General features: G+C 36.1%; 3 protein-coding genes across 5 annotated transcripts in view; 1 reads left to right on the top strand and 2 right to left on the bottom strand.

Annotated features, from left to right (window-relative positions):
• LOC127956688 (fatty acyl-CoA reductase 1) overlaps positions 1–6,763 on the bottom strand; it is a 29,188-nt gene extending 22,425 nt beyond the window's left edge. The window contains exon 1 of one of the 2 annotated variants that reach the window (XM_052554849.1): positions 6,605–6,763. Coding sequence is in view for 1 of the 2 variants with exons in the window: in XM_052554847.1 (XP_052410807.1) it covers positions 4,015–4,096 (82 nt within the window). In the remaining variant the exon portion in view is untranslated. Of the gene's footprint in view, positions 1–4,014; positions 4,418–6,604 lie in introns of those variants that run through there. The other variant, XM_052554847.1, reaches the window with a different exon arrangement.
• A 3,985-nt stretch (positions 6,764–10,748) lies between these two features.
• Positions 10,749–21,250, bottom strand: LOC127956213 (cleavage and polyadenylation specificity factor subunit 6). Of its 2 annotated transcripts, XM_052554004.1 has the most exons (11): positions 21,108–21,250; positions 19,695–19,901; positions 19,166–19,269; positions 18,896–19,041; positions 18,625–18,798; positions 17,595–18,084; positions 17,212–17,327; positions 16,981–17,134; positions 16,019–16,214; positions 15,910–15,941; positions 10,749–15,810 (listed from the first exon to the last, which is right to left on the bottom strand). In XM_052554004.1, the coding sequence occupies exons 1-9, from the start codon at positions 21,165–21,167 to the stop codon at positions 16,028–16,030; spliced, it is 1,638 nt and encodes a 545-aa protein (XP_052409964.1). In that variant the 5' UTR covers positions 21,168–21,250; the 3' UTR covers positions 10,749–15,810; positions 15,910–15,941; positions 16,019–16,027. The 2 variants fall into 2 exon arrangements, with proteins under 2 accessions (XP_052409964.1, XP_052409963.1); XM_052554003.1 differs by lacking the exon at positions 15,910–15,941 and having other exon boundaries at positions 10,749–11,148.
• On the top strand, positions 21,231–23,999 carry LOC127956215 (YEATS domain-containing protein 4-like). The gene is made up of 7 exons (XM_052554006.1): positions 21,231–21,830; positions 21,919–22,038; positions 22,143–22,209; positions 22,291–22,385; positions 23,233–23,322; positions 23,410–23,497; positions 23,607–23,999. Exons 1-7 carry the CDS (start codon positions 21,780–21,782, stop codon positions 23,774–23,776), a joined length of 681 nt encoding a protein of 226 aa, XP_052409966.1. The 5' UTR covers positions 21,231–21,779; the 3' UTR covers positions 23,777–23,999.
• Positions 24,000–24,028: the final 29 nt, after the last annotated feature.

Raw genomic sequence — 24,028 nt, 5'->3', positions numbered from 1 at the left:
ACGATAGAAAAAGGGCAGAACGCCAAAGTTTCACGTGGAGCATTCAGAGATTTTTTTTTCTCCATGACAGGTTGCTGGCTCCCACTGTTATTTTTTTTTCTTTTTTTTTTTGGAAAAACACTCTCTGTATTAGCTTAAAGCCCTCAAGCTTACATGGGTTACTGTATTCTTTCAGTTGCTCTAAACAAGTATTTTGGGTGACCAAAAAATAACAACAACAACTTGATGTCTGCATTCAATAAAAAAATTGAATGCTAGACATCAAGTTGTTATTTTCATCTGAAAGAAGAACTTTTTTTCAGTAAGCTAGGTCCTATGTGTTCAGTAAGCTATGTGTTTTCAAGGCTTCAAGGTTTTATTGAATGCTATCTCTATACAAGTGCAAAGTAATGCATTCTTAGTGTTTTATTTTGTAATTTTAAGAGCAATAAACATATATTGCAATGTTAAGGAATTCATGTTTTTTTTTCATTCAGATATGTAAATCAACATGTATAAATTGTTAGTAGTCAATTAATGGGGAGATAATCGAAATCAAATGGGTCTGAAAAAATTAATTGTTAGATTAATCGATGCATCAAAAAAATAATCGCTAGATTAATCGTTTAAAAGATAATCGTTTATCCCAGCCCTCCTGTGAGACCTTTATCATGCTCCAGCATGTGACATCATTTTGGAGGGAAAATGGAAGTAAGCAAAAAGCAGCAATGGATTTGATTGCCTATAGTCTGATATACATCTTAAGTAATACTTAAGTTCAAAAGGTTCTAAACTAATACTACGCACAGTAGGCATGTTGATTTACTGCCATTAGTCACATTAGAGACATTGAGTGATTTGAACATCCTCTGGGAGCACTGACAGCAGATCATTAGTCAATGCATCACTCCAGCACTCACTGCTCCATGTACATCAAGAGACGGACAATAATGGCATCTGACGCTCGTATTCCAGCTGATCTACTGCTCAGAACAGCAACGACCCACAATTCTTCAGAAAAAGTATGTAAAGCGTTGTTTTCGTGCACCAATTAACATGTAAAATTATGTTTTCATGCATTAATCTTAATGCATGTAAAATGTTGCTTTTGTGCAGTAAAGTATGTCAAATGTTATTGTGCATTAATGAAAGTATTTAAAATATTTTCGTGCGTTTATGTAAAATGAGCACTAAGTCGTCTGTAAAATGTTGCTTTCATGCACTACTCATAAAGTATGTAAAATATTTGTGCACTATAATCTTAAAGTGTACGTATATAAATGATATTTTTGTACACTAATCAGAAAGTACTCATTTAGTTTTCGTGGACTAATCTTAAAGTACATTTTGGAATGGTCCCAAATCCTTTCTAAACAGGAACCAACTTCGCAACATGCCAAAGGAAACGACACAACATCCGCGTCCTCACATCAGAGAATGCAACGCTTCAAGATGCCTCCAGGCATGAAAGTCAAACAAACACAGAAACACTCACCTGAGGCTACAGACTTTACAGAGATGACTGTAAATCACACGTTCTTAGAAATCAATCCTAAAGCATTTTAGCACCATCAGACACTACAGATGAAACTGGCCCACATCCACAAGAGTCAGCAGGTCTGTTTGAGGTTATGGATGTATTGTGTTACATGAAAACATGCGCATTCATCACTTTTATTAAGTAACAGTTTTCTGCAAGAAACTGATGTGAAGCTGTGTGGTATATAGGACACTCACAAAAATACTTTGCTTTGCCAAGCATAAAAATAAAGACATCAACCAATGATATCTATCTTTTAACTTCTCAACACTCACGGCTTCTTCAGAAAAAGAAAACTTTTATCTGAATGAAGGAATGACTGAATGGGTACTTTCTATAAATCATTCAATCATTCACCTGTTTAATAGGGCAGCAGTGGATTGTTGGTGTAGGGTTTCTGTCAGACGTGGTTCTGGATAATTAGGCCTGTAGTATAAATAGCAGTTCCAAGTCACATTAATTCTAGCCCAGTCCAGAGGGAAATACACAGTTAAAATGACTACAAAATCTATTATGAGTAAAAGAGAACAGGAGAAGTGTGCAGTGTAAATATAGAAGCTGTGGCATGAACACAATGATCAAACCAGGGCTGGGTTTACATGCTCAGTGAATAACTTCAGGCCATCACTGAAGGAACTAAATAATAGTCTTATTTCAGTATCACGTCAACTAAGTTTTCATAAACTTTATTAGTTTCTGATCATTTGTATTAGTTTTTTTTTTTTTTTTAATATCCATATATAGTTTTAATTTGTTTTAATTGCAGTTTAATTTTTTGGCATCATTTAAATATCTTTACACTTTTTATTAATAATTGTAATTAGTTTTCATTTTATATTTTAGTTTTCATTTTTAGTTCAAGTGAACTTGATGCGTTTTTTTTTTTTATCTCCATAAACTATAGTATTTTTTTTCAGTTTTAGACAAACTAAAAATCATAAAAAACATGAACACTGTTGCCTTGGCAACAGGCAAAAATAAACGTTTGTTATTTTAGATCTATTTTTTTTTTTTAAAGTACATTATTTTAGGTTCATTTTAGTTTTAGGTAACTAATAACCCAGTTGAAGTATTATTTAAATAGTTTGCTTTAATATTTTATTCATACAATTAATACATTATATAAATATATATAATATACATTTTATAAACAATTTAATTTCACCTTAATTTTTTGTTTTAGTTATATCCATTTAATTTTTTTTTTTTTTTTGCTAAATCAAGTTAAACTTAAATGAAAATGGAGAAATGTTGCCTCAACAACTATACCTGAAATATACGTATGTATATGTATAGATATATATTTCTATTTCATTTCAATTATGGGTTTAGTTTTAATTAAGTCAAATAACCCTACTGTTCATTCAGGTATTATTATTATTACTATTTCAGTTTTTACTTCAGTAAACCTTTTAGTTTTACTTAATTACCCATAATAACCCTGGTTCAAGCTCAGATTTTAGTCTTTGGTTGTGTGTAAATGAAAGCTATGCATGACCATCTTCACAGCGTAGATGTGAGATTGAAGTCTGGTTTGTTTAATTGCGTGTCTGTTTTCACAGCGAATGCCACAGATTCATGTGTGTAAATACACGGCTCCTGCATTTGCTCTCAGTGTGACCCAAGAAGGCCTGCTGATCATCAAACCAGCCCTAATCTCAACATCCTCGCCTTGATCCTGCACTGTGGAGCGCACGGATCAAACTAAAGGTCACATGTAGATCAGTTCATCAACAAACAAGTGCATCAGAACCAGGCCTAGTATAAAACTCCCTCAATGCAGAACTGATGGTGAGAAACTGGTTTAAAATGCCACGAGCAACAGGCAGATTGCATAAAAGAGGCTCATTTTTTGTCTGCAGATGGCCCTGTCTGTCTGTCTGTCTGTCGGTCTTCGGCAGTATCAGTGTCAATGTCCAGACGTCATATTTAGCTCTATAAGATTGCAAAGTGTTACGTACATGCTGTGACCATACGAACTTGCTGGCATATCTCTACTGTACTTCAGCTCTCTCTCTATATATATAATGGCATGTGAGAGAGTATGTTATCGAACGGTCTCTGTTTAATGTAGCTACAGCAGCAAATGTACCTTGAGGCATCAACTAATGTATGATAAATAACTAGTGTAATTTACTGTACATTAACCTTTCAAAACCATGTCCACCCCCAAGCCGTGGTTAACAGGGAGTGTTCTCAGAACTCTCTGCATTAATAGAACATTTGTTTAAAGTTAACTATGTTCTCAAAACATTAGCACAAAACATTTTGCTACATGTTTTCCCCTGAAGTATTGGCTGGATGTTCATTTTATGTTTTAAAAATGTTGCAGTGTGTTTCAGGCTACTTTTATAAAACAACAATGTAGTCAAAAACTTACGTTTTTCCCTTGCGTTTTTTAAAATGTTTCACATAGCCTACTATTACACATGCTTTATCTTTAAATATTAACGTTCATGTAAGACACAAATGACTGTGTTGACGAGGATACTCACAAAGATGGGGATTTCGACCGAGTGGCAACCTCCTGCTCTCTCTCGTGAAGCCTGCATGGAAGTGACTAAAACTGTAATTCATCGACTGGCCGCTAGAGGCTGGCTCCAAAAGGGAGTCAATCCCATAGACTCCCCATGTTAAAATTCCCAACTTTACAGAAAAAAACCTTTACAGCCTGGTTCAAAAACTACTAGTCTATATAGTTAATTTCGCCCTTCGTGCAACTGTAAGGGGGTGAATTTTTTGCCCATTTTCAATTATTCGGGAGTGACGCGCAGTTACATGCTGCCAAGATGACGACGGGCCGCTCCGCCCACTTTGAGCTTCAAAAACGCTCATCAGGAGTCTACGGGTGACGTCACGGACACAACATCCATGTTTTTTTACAGTCTATGATTTTGACACATAACTATGTATATTTTAACTTTTAAGCACAAGGTGTGAAAAATAACTCCTGTTTAGTCAGGCGTTTGCACGAGCAGGTGCACGCCGCACTATGGAAGGCTCAAAGGGTCAAAAACACATGAATTTTTTTTACATGTCAACAACACTTTAAACACGTAACCGACACGTATTTAACTTGTAAAAAATGTAGCATGTTAAATGTGTATTCAACATGTTTAATACATGTCAAATTCAGAAGCACAATTCACCTAAGCAATAATTACAACAGTTGTGAGATAAAATATTATTTTAAATTATATATATATATATAATACATCACGAGCATAGATCAGTGGCAGACAGCGCATCTGATTGACAGAGAAACAATGAGATCTATCAGTCATTAATGTTCTGGTTATTTAGTTTCAGTGTATGGTTTGTATACAAAGTAAACTTCATCATTCAGCTGAACTGTGCACATTTATTTTAGACACTTTATGTCTTATTTAATTCATGCGACAAACGCATGACCCTGCTGAGCTGGGCTATGATTAATTTCACGGGCAAAGATGAAAAAACTGAAATGTTCGTAGCCTATCGTCATTTTTTCAGCTTCATATTATAGTAAGGATACATTTTACGACCTATGCAGTGATCATGGTGAGATTAGGTTCCTTTTAATAATAAAAAAATCGATTCCAGGATCAGGAATTGGAATCGATTCCCTTACTAACTTTACCAATTAGCGATTGACTCTTCAATCCAGAAGGCGGGGCTTCCTGCGATTGAGCGGCCACATTTAACATTGCAAACCAGGCAAACACATACAACGTTTCCCGTTTTTGGTTGAAAACGATGCTACTCGTCCCCTAGACGACCATCAGGAGAAGACCAAAGGAATACGAGTCCTCTGCAGTCTTGTTGCAGCCTAGAATTAAACTGTTAAGTTTCGGCTGGCCAGAGGAGAACAGAACATTATTTCGACACACTATTTCCCTTTTTAATACTGTAAATCTGCTTTGATTAAATCTGCATTGTAAAAAGCGATATATAAATAATGATGACTTGACCTTCAGAACGTTCAGAGAACATTCAAAAATAACATTTCTATAATGTTTAAAGAATGTTCTGGCAAGTTCATGAACAAACGCTCTTCCAGTAACTTTAGTATAACATTTGTTCAATGTTCATGTTCTCAAAACGTAACATTATTTTCCCGTTTTTTTTATGTTGCTACTTGTTTCAGAATGTTCAGAGAACATTCAAAAGTAGTTTACACTCCCATAATGTTTGCAAAGTAATACATCAGAATATTCCCTTAACGGTCAAATGACCCCCCCCACCCCCCGTTATTTTGAAATAACGTTTGCCTATAACTTAATGGGAATGTTAAAAAAACCGTTATTAGAACATATGTTAGCTGGGACCGCTAAACTTAAATTATTTGTTAAAATAATTGTTTGTCAATGTAACGATTGAGCACATTTTGAGAAAAGCGGTTTTTCTTTTGATTCTGAGATTAAAAAGACGGAAAGGATTGACGCTCAAGTGCAACAATGTATTAAGAAAGAATGATTCTATCTCGCCAAACCTCAGCAATTCAAGAATCGTTTGTGCTAACAGCAACATTTGAACTGAAGCTTTGGCGCCGCGCGCTCAGGCGTTCTCTCCGCTTTACCCGCCGCAGCAGACACATTTAAACACTGATGTGACATGAAAAACAGTAAGAAACAAGACCTCTGCTTTGGGATTATTTAGTGAGAGCGGCGTGGCCGTTGATGATGATCGCGAGCCGCGCACACAGAACGCGTGCGGGTGTTTCAAATAATCTAAAACTAAACGCTTCGATGATCAAAGTTGTACTTCTTAACACACCATCTTAAAACGGAGCGGTGAAAGATGCCAGTATGACGCACAGCGAATGGAACGCAACGAAAACGCGTCCTCCCATGGGCTTTGAGAACTGCTCCGGGTCGATTTTACATCCATCACCCTTCAAGAATACAGATCCGAAACAACCTCGATCGATTTTCAAAGCACACGTGAACGCATCCAGACCGTCATGATTAAACACACTGAGCACATTCTTTTCCTCAAGGATGCGTCAACACATCGCGACGGGTTTTGTTTTATAACGGTACATCCGGGATTAAAAGTGAAGGTACATTTGGTTCCTAAACCAGAAAGCAGTATATATTGCCTTACCTTGATCATGAATCACGCCGTTGAAGATGTTCCGAGCCGCAGCAGCACGTCTCTCTCTTGCGTGCGCGCTACACAGAGCTGCAGTGAACGCGCCTCTGGCGCAGCGCTGATGGAGACACGAGTGTGTGTGTGTGTGTGTGTACTGGGTGTGACTCCACACAGAACCACTCAATACTCTTTCTACTCAAAACGAAGTGTTTAGTTTTGCACTTCCTCATACAGGACTTGTCGGAATTAATGTTTTTTGTATATCGGAAACCACTACGTGAATAAATTCCATAGGTTTTTAAGAAAACGAAAGTGGCTTTCATTTCTAACAGAAGACTTATTGAAGGGTTAGACAGTCCTAATGCGTTGATCAACACCAAAATGTTCATAAGTTCTATACATGACAAGTTTATATACTAATAGGCCTATAATGTTCCCGTAAGAACATTTCTTCATAACTTTGAAACTTGCCAGAAAGCACAGAAAGCATTCCCTCTTAGCATTATAATGTATAATGGTATAATGGTGTAACTACAGTATTTAGGTCTTATCTGAAATCTGTCTGCTGCCCGAATGTTTTCTAATTCCATTACGTTGTCGGCAATCCAAACAATCCGAGATAAAGTGAGAACTGGAATACCACATTATGCAAAAGACCTGCATGATAATCATAGCGGAATTCCAAACAACATGACGGAAAACAAACTGGATGAGTGAGGAGAGGAAACGATGCGTCAATAACAGACGCTACTGAACAACTGACTGAACGGTTTCTGTGGGGCCACAAGACGATTTAATAAAGCACATTCCCTGAATAAAACTGGAGATATTTTTCTATTTCTCAACGAGATATAAATTTTGGCTATTATCTCTTAAAGGAAGAATCATGTTTCGAAAATAAATTTAACCAAACGGAAAGCTACCAACTGGCTTCCTTGAGTCTAGACTTTATTTACATGTTAGAAAACGTCCCAGTAACGCCAATAGAACATTTGTTCAATGTTCTCTGGTCTTTAATGATTATTAAGCACGTTAACATAATTAATTCAAGAAACTTTTTTAAGGGTTAGTTCCAACATTCTAGTTGGAACATTCGTGTTTTAAAACCTTTATAAGTAACATTACCATGTGTGCAAAAACGAAATGGAATGTTACTGTAACATTAATATAACCAATATTAATATACACACACACACACGTGTTCTCAGAACATTTTGTCAGCTGGAAAGGTTCTTCAGCACACAAACAAGGTCAACTGTGTGCTACAGAATGAGGGCGCTTAATTGATGATCTTCTAAAGAGGAACACGCCTGCACTGTTACTTTAAGGAAGCACACCATACTAGTACAGACCTGTAACTGCAGGTCCAGGTGTGGGTCCTACCTGGGGATATATAGAGCTTTATGTTAGTGTAGTGTCCGTAGGTCTGGACAATAGCGTATAATAAACTAAATGAGCAAATGGGAGTCAAAAGTGCATTGACCGCAAGTATGGACACCTGTTTATCTGCATGTACTCAAGGTGCAATTATAGCAGAAACATTTTCTCAGTAATAACGTTCACACCCATATTTTCATTACACCCTCAGGACTACTTCCTTAAACATCCCACTCAAGATCTGATATGAGATATGAAATATGGATCACATCTGAAGTGTTTTGAAAATTAAATGCAAAGCACCTAAATAAAGAGGTTTGTGCTGTCTAGTTGTACACCTGACCCATATCCAGGGATCAGATTTCATTCAAACATTTTAACAAATACGACAAGCTAAAGCACTCTTCACAAACCTCTGCTGGTCAAATCATGTCATTGCAAGTACTTTTAGTGTTTCAATGGCGCCCTCATTCGGCCAATCAGATACGACAAGTACAGTACGTCATTCGCTTCACTTATCCATTCACTGACATTATATTGAAATCGCTTATCAAATCTAATTTGCCTGACTGAAGACTTCTCAGAAGCAATAACTACACTAAAATTCCTATAGTGTAACCATGAAAAATAAAGCATCGCAACCATTAGAATGATCATTTCAGAGTCTATGGGCCTTTATATTCTCAACAAAAAAATTTTTTAGAACGTGTACATGACAAAACAAAAGACGAATCCAATGTGAAAAAATTTATTGAAAGGCAAAAATATTTTTATAGTAAATCTGAATATATTACACCAGGCAGCCCACATCAATCATGAATAATTAAGTGTGGACTCGACTGCATCAAAGGTACAAAGCAAGACCCAAACAAACTTGAGCTGTAAACAAGCTGCAATGCCCTGGGCTTCAAAAACACAAAGCTACAAAATAAGATTTGAAAGGCAAAACAAACTTACCTCTCAGTCCAGATGTCTATTAGAGAACAGGAACCCACAATGTCACTCCACTTCACTAGCAGATGATGTGCTTTGAAGAACCACTAGAGGTACTCCAACATTGAACTTGCCCTAATTACAATGATAAACCATCAAAAAAAAAAAAAAAAAAAAAGCCCAAAGGTTCAGGCGAGTAACAGTTTACATGAACCTTAATCTTTCATTCAAACAGATGCAAAGTAACCAATGCATAGATCACGTGTCAAATACCCATAAGTACATCTGTCAACTGTCTTCAAAGTCTCAAAATAAAGTGCATGAATATTTACAGTAAGCAGAGATAACCTTACAGACCTGCATGTGTAAACACTGCTTATCACTAGCAAAAACCGCGGTCATAAGCCGTCTACATAATGAAAATTAAATTATGGAGCAAATTTGCATTAAGGCTTAAAGGAATAGGGACCTGAAAAGGAAAATTTGCTTAAAATGTAAATGCCCTCAGGCCATCTATAATGTAGTGGTGTAGAAATGTAGCATTGCATCACTTGCTCACCAATGGATCTTCTGCAGTGAATGGGTGCCGTCAGAATGAGAGTCCAAACAGATGATACAAACATCACAATGATCCACACCACTCAAGTCAATCAATTAACACTATGTGAAGACAAATGCTGTATGTTTGTAAGAAGCAAAATGATTTATATCGTCTGCTGAGTCTCATTCTGACGGCACCCATTCACCGCAGAGGATCCACTGGTCAACTAGTGATGCAATGCTACATTTCTCCATCGGATGAAGAAACAAACTCATCTACATCTTTGATGGCTTGAGGGTGGATATATTCAGCAAGTTTTCATTTTTAGGTGAACGATTCCTTTAAATTATAAATTTAGCAGAGGCAAACATAAGAGACCTTTTGAGAGACAAATTACAGTAAATCCTATATATATGCACAAATATGTGACCTTGGACCACAAAACCAGTCTTAAGTGTCTATTTTTCAAAATGAGATTCGTACATATTCTGAAAGCTGAATAAATACTTTCCATTGATGTGTTGTTTATTAAGATTGGTCACTATTTGGCCGAGATACAAGTATTTGAAAAATCTGGAAAGGCAAAAAAAATTAAAATAAATAAATAAATAATAAAAAAAAATCACCTCGAAGTTGTCCATATGAATCCTTAGCAATGCATATTACAAATCAAAAATTATGTTTTGATTTTTTACAGTAGGAGATTTACTAAATCTCTTCATGGAACATGAACTTTTACTTAATATCCTAATGATTTTTGGCTTAAAAGAAAAAGTGATAATTATATATTAATATCTCCCAGCGTCTTAAGACTGGTCTTGCGCTCCAGGGTCACAAAAGATTAGATATATACACAAAGCAATGCACACAATCTGCAGCAGGGATGTCAGACAGACATTACAAATGCAGAATATCTTGCACTTTATCATTTACCAACCATAAAAAATTCATTAATTTGACTCGAAAACAAAATTGAGAATGTTGCACAGATTTGAACTGTATAGCTCCAATCACAATTAAGAAAACCAATAAAAAAAGTTACGGCCAACTGTTAATTGAACAGCAATTTACAGAACTACTCAAACTAATCCATATTGTATTGAAACTCTTAAAATTAGGTAAAATTTGAAAAGGCACAATGTTTATAGAAAGTAAAGATGTCAAACAACCTGAAATGTGGTTTTTAAACCAATTATCCTGATATTCAAGTATGACAAGTTTTGTAAATACACAATTATGAAAAAATGGTTGGCTAAATGTAACCTAAACTATCAGATCAAGTATGAACAAGCAACAAGTACACACTTTATTACAACACATTCCATTTAATAATCAAGGCAAAAGACACTTACACATTATATGGATGAGGGGAAAAGGGAAGAAACATGAAACCAAAAAAGGTTGATCCTATAAAAACAAACCTAGCTAACTGACAATTTACAACATCATAGCTGTGGGAAAGTTGTTTTGTTTCTCGAACAAGCAGGCAAATAATTCTCTTTCACTGAACTGACTTTAGCACAGAGCTAATTTGAAATAAAAGTAAAAAATAAAAAGAGCTGTCAGGAATTAAGAGTGAGTTTATAATATTTTACAGAACTCTACTTTAGCTCTGCAGAGTGTGTCTGGAGTCCGGCGCTCTCCGGGACGCTGTCGGATGAATCCACGGTGCTCCTGACGTCTCTCCTCCTCCTCTTGCGTTCGACTGAAAGGTGTCAAAATGAAGGTGGCAGTTTGTTTTGGGGCACAGAACCCAGAAACACACACAGCTGCTTTTCCCCTCTACATCTACACACGCTCAGACCGTCCCAGACATACACAAGCATGCAAACAACTTTCAACAGCATCAAACTTAGTTATGACTGCTGTAATGTTCTAAAGCAGAGGTCGGCAACATATGGCATGCAGAGGGATAAATCAATGACATGCGAGCAATAGGGAAAACTGCATACTGATGTACATTTTTAGGTAACAACTCAGAGAGAGGGGTGTAAATTGATTGGGTTTGTCTCTCTACAAACAATGAAGCAGAGTTTAGTTAAACTGAACTGTCTTAATGCATTGGCCTAATCTCATACAAACACACAGTGGTGTTCAGAAACTATCTGCATGAAAATGAATTCCTATTGATTTATGGTATCATTTAAAAATGTTTATGAACTGTATAAATACAGAATGCATGGGGGGAGGGGGTGTTGGCACAGTGGTTAACCAGAAAAATAAAAAATTGTCACATGCCAAAAAGTTTGCCGACCCCTGGTCTAAAGCAATATTTAAATGTAGTAGTTTCACAAAAGCACAGAATTTGGTAAAAGTACAACATCAACTGCAATCAATAATAATAATAAAAAAAAAAAAAACTATTTTAGAAAAGCCCCTGGATTCAGTGTATGAAAACAGTCTGAATAGACGACACAATCATAAAGACATTGGCATGCACAACTATGAAACACTGTACTCAACACAACTCAACTTTAAAGGAATGAGAGTTTGTGGAATTTGACATCCAAGTTATAGAGGACTTTATTTCTAATCAGATTTGGAGAAATTTAGCATCACTTGGTCACCAATGGATCCTCTGCAGTGAATGGGTGCCGTCACAATGAGAGTCCAAACCACTGGACGTAATTCACACCATTCCAGTCGATTTGTTAACAAAAACAATTCAATGGTAAAGAATTTTAACTTCAAACATGTCCTCTAGCTGAAATATTGATTCATCCAATGAAAAAGTAATTTGTCTGAATCAGCAGAGAAGTAAGCACAGATCAAGCAATGCTGTGAAAATGGTGCAAAAAAACTCATACTTTAGTTGTTAAAATAAGGAAGCAACAGTCTAAAGTTACAAAAACATCTTTATAGATTTGTTTCTTAAGAAGCTAATGGACTGGTGTGGATTATTGTTATGTTTTATCAGCTTTTGACTCATTCTGATGGCACCCATTCACTGCAGAGCATCCATTGGTGAGCAAGTGATGCTAAATTTCTCCAAATCTGATGAAGAAACAAACTCATCTACATCCTGTACATCCTGGATGGCTTAAAACACATTTTCAGCTAATTTAAAATTTTGGATATTAATCTTGTATGATGTCTATTATTTGTCCATGACAAGGATAAAATGAATAGTATTTGACTGCACAATACCCCACATCGAAACTGTAATCCATGTTGATAAATAGGCAAAATATGCCTTATATGAAAAATATAGCTTTTAGTTCCATTGAGAAAGCAATCAACCAAAACAAATCAGCATCAGTAGTACTACTAACACAAGATCTGAATGAGTGAGGTTTGAAATACATTTGGTAGTGTTGTATTTTTAGAGTACATTTTAGCCAAAAAACTAAAGAAAATTATACAGGCTTGGAACAAGATGGATTAAAAAATAAATAATAATAATAATAATAATAATATTAAAGATGAAAAACTGCAATAAGAAAGTGCATGTTTAAATTGCATCTGTAGAATAAGAGTTTATGGATATATACAATTTAAATAGCATAAAAATCCCTATATGATGATACTGAATGGCATGAATTTGGTTGATTGGTTTTTCTTAATTTAAAACATGTATAACCTCAACAAGGTTAAACAGTAATTACTTTGAGTGTTTTGTTTTTCCACAGGTAAAATCAATTATAAAAGCAGATGTGATCTACTTCAAATCACTTATTTTGAAGAATTCATCTCTTTATGTAATGGAAAACCACATCTAAAAAGGTGTCTAAAACAACATTCAATTGGACATTAAGTCCACAGTAAACTGCCAAAATACAAACACATTTAAAAACGACACATTTTATTATGGCTTTTAATGAATTTCTGAATTAATCGATAATCCAATCATTTAAGATTCTTTAGAGCATTTAACTAGTTGTTCAACTTCAACTCAAAACTGCAAATGCAGTCTTTTTTCTACAACAGGAAAAATACTAAATCTTAAAATCATAATTTTAAAGTACAAAGTATAGTGTCCCTTTACCTCTCGAGAACAAGCATCAAATCCACATTTCAAATTCAATCCACCCCCAATGCAACGAGCAATTGTTTTTAAGATGCAACTATTTACAATTGTTTACCATTTTAAGCATCATTTCTACTCAAGTTCTGTACCAAATTGCTTGATTCTAGTGATTCACTGGACACTGGAGATAAAGTACACAGGGTTGGACAAAATTCAGAGACTAGTCATACTTTGCCCTTCTGTTAGTCAGGAAAAAAATCAACAAAAAATATAACGTACAAAAGATGCAATTTCCTATTAAACCATTAGTTTGTGTCTTTAGTCATTCAAGGGTATTTCCGCCCATTTTAATACAAGAAATAATTAGCAAGATAGACATGAACACATGGAAATTCTTGCACTGTAGTTAGAGTTTGGAATTACAATTAACGATAATGATCCCAGAAACACAAGTTTGTCCAATCCTGTGACAATCTTATAAAGCACAATAGTGAACAGAGGAAAAGGGGTGTGATTTATTACCACGTCAGGACCATTACTTCAGAAAAACCTACACAAGTAACCTAGGAACACAGTCATTTCTGCAGATGAACTCCAGACATATAGGCACTACATCCAAAAATCCCAATAAATCCCAATAAATCCCCAGGAACAGGGTCCTACGCTTGGAGCAAATGCTTTCAATTCCTTTAAGTTTGCAGTGCTTAAACTCTCTATTCAAAACCTCGAACCCAATGCATACTTTAGACTAAAAACACGTATTTAAAAGTGCAACATGATTTCTGAATTAATAACTGGGGAACACACCAATATGCAAATTGTGCATTGCTGACTTTCTCTTAATGGTGTTGCTACAATTCACGGTTGTACAGTTGAGAAGAGAGAAAAACTAAAATAAACAAACAGCTGAAAAATTGGCAATTTTTTGGATAGGAGGAGGCCAGAGCAACAATTTGGAGGCTATCAGAATTACATTCAACAAAACTAACAATGCAGTTGTGCATTTACAATCTATTTGCTAAACCCGAGTTGCCATTTTAGTTGAACTGTTTAGCATTTTCTTTTGCATCTAAATCTAGCATATGTGGGGTCACTCATAATGCATCACACATGATATTACAGTGTCCTCAGCATTTACATACAAATTATGTACAAATTTACATTTACGTACAAATTTAGCCTGTAGGAAACATCACACAGCAGAGCCATGAAGCAACAGGTTAGACAGTAATGAGTTTCTAAAATCAGACCAACAGGGTTTGAACTGAGGACATGTGCTGCATTCATTTAAATACTGATTGTGAAAATATTTATTAAATATCTGGTGCATATTAAATCAAACTAAAATAAATCACAAACATGGGTGTTTACCTAGAGAATAAGAAACAAAAAAGCATAAAAATGCTAAAAATGTAACCTCTGGAAAAGCAATATAGCAGTTCTTCATTCATTAAGCATTAAAGGAGCAGATAAAAATTTAATGCATAATTGGTGTAACTATGACACTGTAGTTCTACTTTTATTTTACATTTTAAGAAACATTAAAAATGGTGAAGAACTGCTACATTTGCAGCATCTAAGAGGACGTAACATTAACAAACATGGAAAATAAATGAATAACGATATGAACTGAGAAAATGTCAATTTGACTAGCTATTAAAAACCTGCAAATGTGACTGAAATACTAGGATGCATAAAATGACCCTTGACAGTGAAAATACATTTAGCTTGTTCTGACAAAGGACATTCATAATACGTTTTTTTTTTTCCATTATACTGTACAGATGTGCTCAACATTTAAAATGTAATTTGTCTACACCATGACACCTCAAACTGACAGACTACAAGCTTCACGTTTTTAAATGCCAAAGCAGATCAATTTGACTCCATTCATTTGCTTTTCACAACAAATCACTGAGGTACTGAACCAGAACTAGGACAACCATAGTCAACATCAAAGCTGCCTGCAGGAATGTCAGCGCACAACCGGAGAAACCATTTGGCTCTTTTCAATACATTCATTTTCTCAAACTCAACCAACTTTAACCAATTTTCTATACATTTATGGTCACATGTTGAATTTATATTTCATAATCGCAATTCTAAAGGCATGAAACATCCTGAATTTCATTTTTTTGGCAAACAATTGTTCAATTAGGCACAATAAAGGGGGGGTGGGTATTGTTTGACATTGGCGTAGTGTCAAAAGTAGCAGCAAATCTCAGTTAAATGGACAAATAAGTGCAGTTTAAATGCAAAAGCATATATACTTTTGAAATACACACAAAATCCATTCAAAGACAAACTAGATATTATCAAGTTTGCAGGAGCTGATATTGCACATTAAACGGCTTCAAGAACAGGTACACAAGTTTTAAGGATCAAAGTACTCCGATCACACTACATTCGTGTTAAAAAAAAAAAAAAAAAAAATTACCTGTAGGAGAAAAAAAAATTACAATGACAGTACTTGATTACATTATAGGTTGAGGGACTCACCTTTTCTGATCACGTACCTGTGATCCCGATCTCTGCAGGATGAGATGCATGTACATCTAAATCCTTAAGATGAGAGAAAAACAAAGACAGAGACAAACAGGATACACACCTTCTCCAACTAACGGCGATACTCCCGCTCACGTTCTCGGTCTCTCTCGCGGTCACGTTCGCGGTCTCGCTCACGATGACGGTCTCTCTCGCGGCTGCGCTCTCTGTAATAGTCCTCGTGTCGGTCTCGGCTCCGAGACTTGCGGCGATGCTTCTCACGAGAGCGACTGTGGTCCCTCTCCCTGGACCGTTCCCGTCTGAATAAGGTTGAAAAGCATTAAAAGAGAATATGAATACTTTTGCAACGGATCAAAATAATTTGTATTGCTTAAAATTATTTTTCAGTTCTGAAATCATTTTTCAATGCACCAAATTAAAGTGGTTGCAATGCAAATATTTTTACATGCGTTAAATTTTGCAATACCTCATAATTTTGCATACATAATGTTTGCATGTATGAAATTTTGCAGTAAATTTTGCATTATTTTTGCGTTGCATCATTTTCACATGCATGAAATAATTCAACAATACAAGCTAAATTATACATGCATTGCAAAACTATGAAAATGGATGCAAAAATAAACATGCAAAGTTACTTAATTGCATGAAAAATGAAAAACATTAAATAATTTTGCATGCATTTGTGCATCCATTATTTTTTTGTTGAATCAAATAATTAAGAAATGCATGTTTTTCAGGCATCAAATTTTGCAAAGCATTAATAGGCTACATTAATTTTGCAGGCATTATTTTTGCAACCCTTTTTACACACTGCACCAACTTATGATGCAATGCATCAATTTTACAATTTGAAGCAATTTCGTTTTATACTTAAACATTCAACAGAATATAGTGGAACTGCATCGTTTTAATCTGAATTATCAATCAGATTTTTACTCTCACTCATTACTTTGGTTAAATCGGAAGAAAAGTGATCTCAAAAGACATTTCACTCATGCAAACATAATGATGCATCCCCTACAGCAAACTCAAAAATAAGGTGTAGATCCACAAGATCTTTACTTCAATGCAGAGCCGTAGGATTTGGACTCTATTCCATGCAAGCAGTCCTGCAGTGAGCTGATGAGGACTTTGCAGCGGTCATCAGCAGAAACCTTTGACTGCTTGATCAGAGAGATGGCGGTCACCAGAGTCTCTATAGCACTGCCGTAATCAGCTGCAAAAACAGAGAGTGTTTAGTTACCACCTGACAAACCAAACCAAAGATTTGTGCTATGGGTTAAGTGTATGCACCTGCACTCGCATCGGACACTGCCCTCGAGATAGCACTGCTGGATATCGCTCTGTTACGATTCATGATCTCCTCAAACTCAGCTTCACTCAGAGGAGCGCGAGACGAATCCATGTCCCTAAAACAGAAAAGCAGATGCACTGAAAATAAAAGCATGAGTCAAACAAACAACAATGTATCAGGGTCCAAATCCACGGAGAATCACACTGCATGTTAAAGTTAATGATGCACTGGAATTTTAGAAACCAAAATTATTTGTACTAGGGGTGCTCCTATATGGATTTTAAAGCCGATCACAGAAAGCAGTATCTGTTTCCTGGTCTTGAAGCCTTATTTTTATCATGTACAATTATTTATAGTTCAGTGAAGGTGAGGTGTTCATTACCTGCCACCAGGGCCAAAGTCTCTGTCATATGGAGGCGGGCGGCCGTACATGTCACCCGGCGGTGGGCCCCTGCTGTCGGACGAGGGCATGTTGTTGTTTCCAGGCGGTGGGAAGAAGGCCGGGTTGACGTGAGGGGCCGGTGGTGGACCTCCAGGAGGGGGTCCCTGCATGTGAGGTGGAGGTGCGAGGCCAAGCGGGGGTCCTAAGGGCCCAGGTGGACGGAGAGGAAAGGGTCCCGGAGGGGGCAGACCCTGCTGAGGTGGAAGGGGGCCTGGAGGAGGCCCGTATCCAGGTGGGGGCGGCCCAGGAGGCATCGGACCCATAGGAGGCTGACCAAACTGACCAGGAAACATGACGGGTGGAGGAGGACGGTCTCCTCTATTCGGAGGACCTCCGAGGGGTGGCAGCAGACCTTGACCGGGTAGAGGGGGGCCGGGGGGTCCTGGAGGCCCAGGTGGGCCTGAGGGGGGACGCGGCGGGCCTTGCATACCTGCAAAGGGAGGGTTTGAAAATTAAATTTACATAGATCAAAGACAGCAGGCGAACTCATTTGACTTGACTCTGAATTACACTTCATATTTATTCGTTTCATTTTAACATTGATTTTATTAAGAGCTTAATGTTTTCAATAATTTAACTAAGTACTTTATTTTTATTTTAAGTTGGCCATGAAACAATTTATAAGACATCGCTTTTGACGAAAAAAAAAAATTAATCTTTTAAAATGGAACAAACCAATTAAAACAGAACTAAATAAAAATAAATAATATACTTTAAAGTCTAATTTATGCAATTGTTGTGTAAATGTGCCACCTTAGGCAATTTAAAGACAGCTTTTGTGACTGATGATAAATTTCTTATTAACAACAGTCTAAAGAATTCTTCAATACTCTAGGATGAATTAATTTAAATATGACAAAAAAAATACATGCAATAAAAAACTTATTAAAACTGACCACTCAAAAATAAAACAATACAGCTGTAAAATCTCATTTCCAATTTCTGCTCTTGCCTTAAGATAGACTCATACCTTGGAAGTGTGGTGGAGGTCCACCAGGTCCACCTGATCCAGGGAAGCGGTCTCCTCCCGGGCCAGGAGGGGTGGGAAAGCGCCCGCGATTCTTGCCAGGAGGAAATCCACTGCGAGATCCTGAGCCTGGAGGCCCGGCCTTCCCCTCTCCGGACATCTGCCCGGACTGTATGCCTGAGTGGACAAAAACTGATCATAAAACAAACACAGCAGCAAGTCCACTAAACTCAATCCGTAGATGTGTTGAATTTCCTATGAATCTGTGTCTCACTTTTTCGCGACTGCATCTCAAACTGGCTGAGCGACTGTTTGTTGCAAGGAGTGACGATTGGGTTTTGTCCGTGCAGCTCTCGTTTGGACAGCAGGTCTATCAGCTTCCTGGACGATGAGTCTGAACCCACGCAGACCAGAGCAAACCTGTGGAGCACAGAGAGGTCATGTTTGATGCTGATCTCTAGAAAAACCATGTAACCGAGCATCACAACAGGGTTGATCTGTATATTTACACAGACCTAGGAGACAAATTTCAGGTTTCACTTACCCTTTGGACTGTCCATTTGCTCGATTCTCAAAAAACTTGATCTCCAGCACATCATTGATGCCTACTGAGCGAATAGCATCAGTCAAATCTTCATCCGTGGTCCACTGTAAAGAGGAAAACAAATTTTAGTTACATGATGCGTGTAATAAATATACATATATCTATCTATACACGCACATATAGATACACTAATAAAACTACACACACACACACACACACACACACATACATATATATACAGCGCAACTTTAACTTATAAATTAAAATATGCAATGCTATTTTACATTTGATTATTTCATTCAATGCCTGTACCTAAAAACGAATTTTTAGACCTAAAGTAAAAAAAAAAAATGGAAATCACCATTTATTTTGTGTACTCTATTGTATTTATTTATGCTGTTGCTTGTAGTCAGATTATTCTTATTTTCTTTATTTTTATTTGAAAATATAGCTTTTCCCTAAACATAGCACATATCATACCGAAACTGTTCCACCCCTAATAAATAGAGAGGGAGGGTACAAGACTGACCCATGTGAGGTTGCCGATGTACAGAGCGATTCGTTTGCCGGTGTAGGTGAAGACGACATTCGGCGGAGCTCCTTTGCTCCCCTCGGATCCACCCGGCGCAGGCAGGTTGTCCAGGTAATCTCGGTCCTCAGGTGCGTCCCCGTTGTTGGCAGATGGTGAGCTGACATCATAAAGGTCAATCTGCTCATGAACAGGATAATCAGACTCCTGTGGAAGCAGAAAGACAAACACCTGTTTCAGAAGTATTCACAGGACAGGCATCTCAACCATGAGCCATCACCGAGATACTATTTCATTCGTTTCCCAGATTTCATTTAAGATTACATTTCAGTAATTTTGTTGTGTTGGTCACTTAATTTAAAATTTTTTTTAACTAGGAATGTATGATTTAAATTACATAAATTAGCTTTATTTTTATGCATTAACTTCCTCTTTTTATTTAATTTTTTTTAGCAATCTAGTTTTGCCATTTTAATTCGTTTTAAATAATATATATTTTTTCCATTTTTATTTGTTTCAGTAAATTTGTGAGGTGCTCATCATTTTGATTAGTTTCCTTTAAAAAAAATATATACGTTTATATATATATATATATATATTTAAAAATAATTTTGTCATAATTTTACTAGTCTCTTTTTTTAATGTCTAAATCATTTTTATTTCAGTTTGTTATTTAGAACATCAAGTTACAGTTAATTACAATTAATTTTATTTCATGTAATCAATTCTCTAACGGTTTCTGCAATCTCATAAAAGCATTACAAAACAAATAGATTAAAGGTTTAGAATATGGTATCTTTATTAATAAAGTATGTATCAGAAATATTTTAAAACACACAAAAATTGACAAACTTTAAATGCAAATATTTCTAAATTACAAATAAATCCTGATTCCCTTTGAACTCCTACTTCCGAAGCTAATTTGCATATTACGCCAACGAACAGCCCAGCGTCGCGTCTCTGCAAGACTTAAAACTGCATCAGCTTACAAGCAATTATTTGATAATTCTTGAAAACGTTACATTTCGGGTGTATTAATCACAAAGCATTGATCTGTGAGATTGAAGCGCGCGGCCTACTAGATCTCCACGAGCGCGAACAATGAACGCACGCGACGCAACGAATTCCGACTCTCGCCACAAACCTGCGCTCAAAAATACAAATAGTAACGTAATACAACTAGTATACAAATACCCAACAACAAATAAGACGTGAAACCGAGTTAACCTTTTTATAACCGTGTAGGTTACACAGACGCTGCTCGCTAGCTAACGTTAGCTGCTAGAGTTTGCAGACGCCCCAGTAAATCCCAAGAGAGCGCTGCATGTTTATGTGGGCTTCTTTTCAGTCTGTACGTGCAACACGTAAAATAGTTATTATTAAGCAAGTTTATATGCTCAGAGTGAACCTGACCTGATTAAATTCCTCTTCTACATCGGCGTAAATATCGATGTGGTCGACACCGTCCGCCATTGTCTGTGTCCCCCTCCTCCTCGGTGCCCGCGCTGCGCGTGAAGAAGAGACGCCGATACGTGAAGCCAGGAACTCCCGCCCAAAAAAACATACGACGTTCTGTGGGCTTTACGCATTTCAAAATAAAGCGTAATTTTGAAGCGTTTGTATTTATTATTATTATTACTATTGTTATTTTTTTGTATCACCTGTCACGTTGTGCTAAGATTGATTCTCTAATATTGTCTTTATAAATTTATAATAGTAGCTTAAAAAGAGACTGATTATGTTTAAATCTTTAAATTATTTTTAATTTTCAAAATCATTTGCTGGGTATTATTAATTTTTTCTTTTAATCGAGCTTTTATACCTGCTAGTTAACTATATCAAATTCTAATAATGTTATCATAGCTCAATACTGACATTAAAACCCACGGTTTCAGAACAGAAACACATTTTCCATGTAAACGTTTGTCGGGGCTCTTAATTTGCAACCGAAGACGGAGGCTTTCTTCGTAGAGAAACATGTATTTTGTGCTCAATGGCTGCTCCGAACAGTAATTCAGTTCAGTTACAAACTGCAATGACTTCGTAGAAGTCAATCCGACAAAAACATTGGACTCTCTGCGTATTATGTTTAAGAAGATGGCTGAATTTGGCCCAGATTCGGGGGGTCGGGTGAAGGTAGGTTAGCGATCGTGATGCTAATGCTAATGTTCATATACAATACCAGGGTTGATCGTTGATTTATGCGTTTATTATTATAATCCAGGGAGTGACTATCGTGAAACCTATCGTGTTTGGAAACGTTGCACGATATTTTGGCAAGAAAAGAGAAGACGATGGTCACACTCATCAGTGGACAGTTTATGTGAAGCCTTACAGAAATGAGGTCGACTCTTATTTCATCATAAGTGTTGCATAATAATGCTAAATTGAATATGTATTATACTAACAAAGTGCTGTTTTGTTGTTTTCCCCTACTGATATTTCCAGGATATGTCTGCTTATGTCAAAAAAATACAATTCAAACTGCATGAAAGTTACGGGAACCCTTTAAGAGGTGTGCAGTTCAGTTTATCTTATAGTGTAATATCAAAAATTAAACTCGCTGATTTTTAACTCACTCTTTGTATTATTAAAGTGGTTACGAAGCCTCCGTATGAGATTACCGAGACTGGATGGGGAGAGTTTGAGATCATCATAAAGATCTTCTTCATTGATCCAAATGAGAGACCGGTAAATGGCATTTAATTACTTTTTTTTTTTTTTACTGTGTGTAAAATAATGCAGGATTTTTAATCTTTTGGATGCCACAGATCCTCAAAACATGATCATCCTCATTGGACCCATGTCCAAAAATGTAAAAGGTGTCTATGTACAATATTAATGTATAAAGATCCTGTTAAAACTGTGTAAAATATAATAATTATGTAAAAAAAAATTTTTATTTATTTGTAATAAATAGAAAATGCAACATAAATATTTAGTTTTAAATAAAATTGCTTTAAATTATTTAAATATTTAGTTCATATTATGTTACATTACCATTTTTACACTGTATAGTAATGAACTCTTAGATGTTATTTAAATAATTTAATTTATTTAATTATTTTTTATTCAGCCATTTTCATTAATTCAATTTTTACTTAGCATTTTAATATTTAATTGAGTCGTTTTTTAAATCAAGTTTATATATCTATTTATAAATTTTTCCCAATTCTGTTAATTTTAAAACATTTTATTGGATAATTTATTATTTATTAAATCTTATTTTTATTATATGGTATCATTATTTATACATTTTTAATTATTTAAATAAGATTGTATGTACTTTAATCAGTTGTCATTTGAATCATATATATATATATATATATATATATATATATATATATATATGTGTATTATATAATATATAATATGCATATATACTTTTATTAGTAAAGTTCAATTATTAGTACAGTTTTTCTATAAACTTTTCCATGGCACTGTATTGTAAAAGTACTATAGAGCAGAAACTGCATTGAATAGCACCAGTCTGAAACTCTGTAAAACAGCAACGTTTTGATGGAGTTCTTGTCTTCAGGTCACGCTGTATCATCTTTTGAAGCTCTTCCAGTCAGACTCCAGCGCAATGCCGAAGAAGACCGTTGTGTCTGAGTTCTACGACGAGATGGTGATGTGAATTTAAACAGAACAACACAACACGACCTTACAGTATTAACACAATCAATCCTAAAGCCTAAAATCTGTGTATCTGCAGATATTTCAAGACCCTACAGCCATGATGCAACAGCTCCTGAACACCACCAGACAGCTGACGTTAGGTGCCTACAAACACGAGACCGAGTGTGAGTGCTTCGCTTACCTTTACAGCATGTGAAAATACTGTGAATCAGACAGCGTACTTTATAGATACGAGAGTTACAGCAGTTCTAATCATGCAAACGAATCATTCAGTTGCAGAGCTGGAGTTAAGGACACGAGAAAAAGTGGAAGCTGCAAAGAAGACGACGAGCCTGGAGATCACAGAGCTGAAGGAGCGACTGAAAGCCTCCAGAGAAAACATCAACTTCCTGAAGGGAGAGATCCGCAGACTGGAGGAGGAGGACCAGATGAAGGACCACTGAGGACTTCAGCATCATCAGACGGATGTCCTGTAGTGGGATGGTGAACACAAGCATGCGTGATTTAGTGGGAATGATCAGTTAACAATTCTGGTTTTAATTTTGACAGTAAAGTCAAGTATAGTAGTGAACAACTGTCAAAATGTGTGCAAATATGTGTATCTTTTGAACCCTTTGTAGTTCTCACTGACTTGTTTTGTATCAATAAAACTTTTTTTTTTTGTAATATTGTCTGATTACTGTCCAGTTTTATTA

This window comes from Carassius gibelio, chromosome B4 (genome assembly GCF_023724105.1).
Source record: "Carassius gibelio isolate Cgi1373 ecotype wild population from Czech Republic chromosome B4, carGib1.2-hapl.c, whole genome shotgun sequence".
In the NCBI taxonomy this organism is placed as follows: domain Eukaryota; kingdom Metazoa; phylum Chordata; class Actinopteri; order Cypriniformes; family Cyprinidae; genus Carassius; species Carassius gibelio.
This window is presented reverse-complemented; position numbering and strand designations above follow the sequence as displayed.

Coding starts and splice junctions, on each gene's coding strand:
- LOC127956213 (XM_052554004.1), bottom strand. CDS start 21,167: ATGGCGGACGGTGTCGACCACATCGATATTTACGCCGATGTAGAAGAG. Junction 19,902..21,107: donor TAGAAGAGGAATTTAATCAG/GTCAGGTTCACT, acceptor CTGCTTCCACAG/GAGTCTGATTATCCTGTTCA. Junction 19,270..19,694: donor ACATCGGCAACCTCACATGG/GTCAGTCTTGTA, acceptor TCCTCTTTACAG/TGGACCACGGATGAAGATTT.
- LOC127956215 (XM_052554006.1), top strand. CDS start 21,780: ATGTTTAAGAAGATGGCTGAATTTGGCCCAGATTCGGGGGGTCGGGTG. Junction 22,210..22,290: donor TTACGGGAACCCTTTAAGAG/GTGTGCAGTTCA, acceptor GTATTATTAAAG/TGGTTACGAAGCCTCCGTAT. Junction 23,498..23,606: donor CTACAAACACGAGACCGAGT/GTGAGTGCTTCG, acceptor CGAATCATTCAG/TTGCAGAGCTGGAGTTAAGG.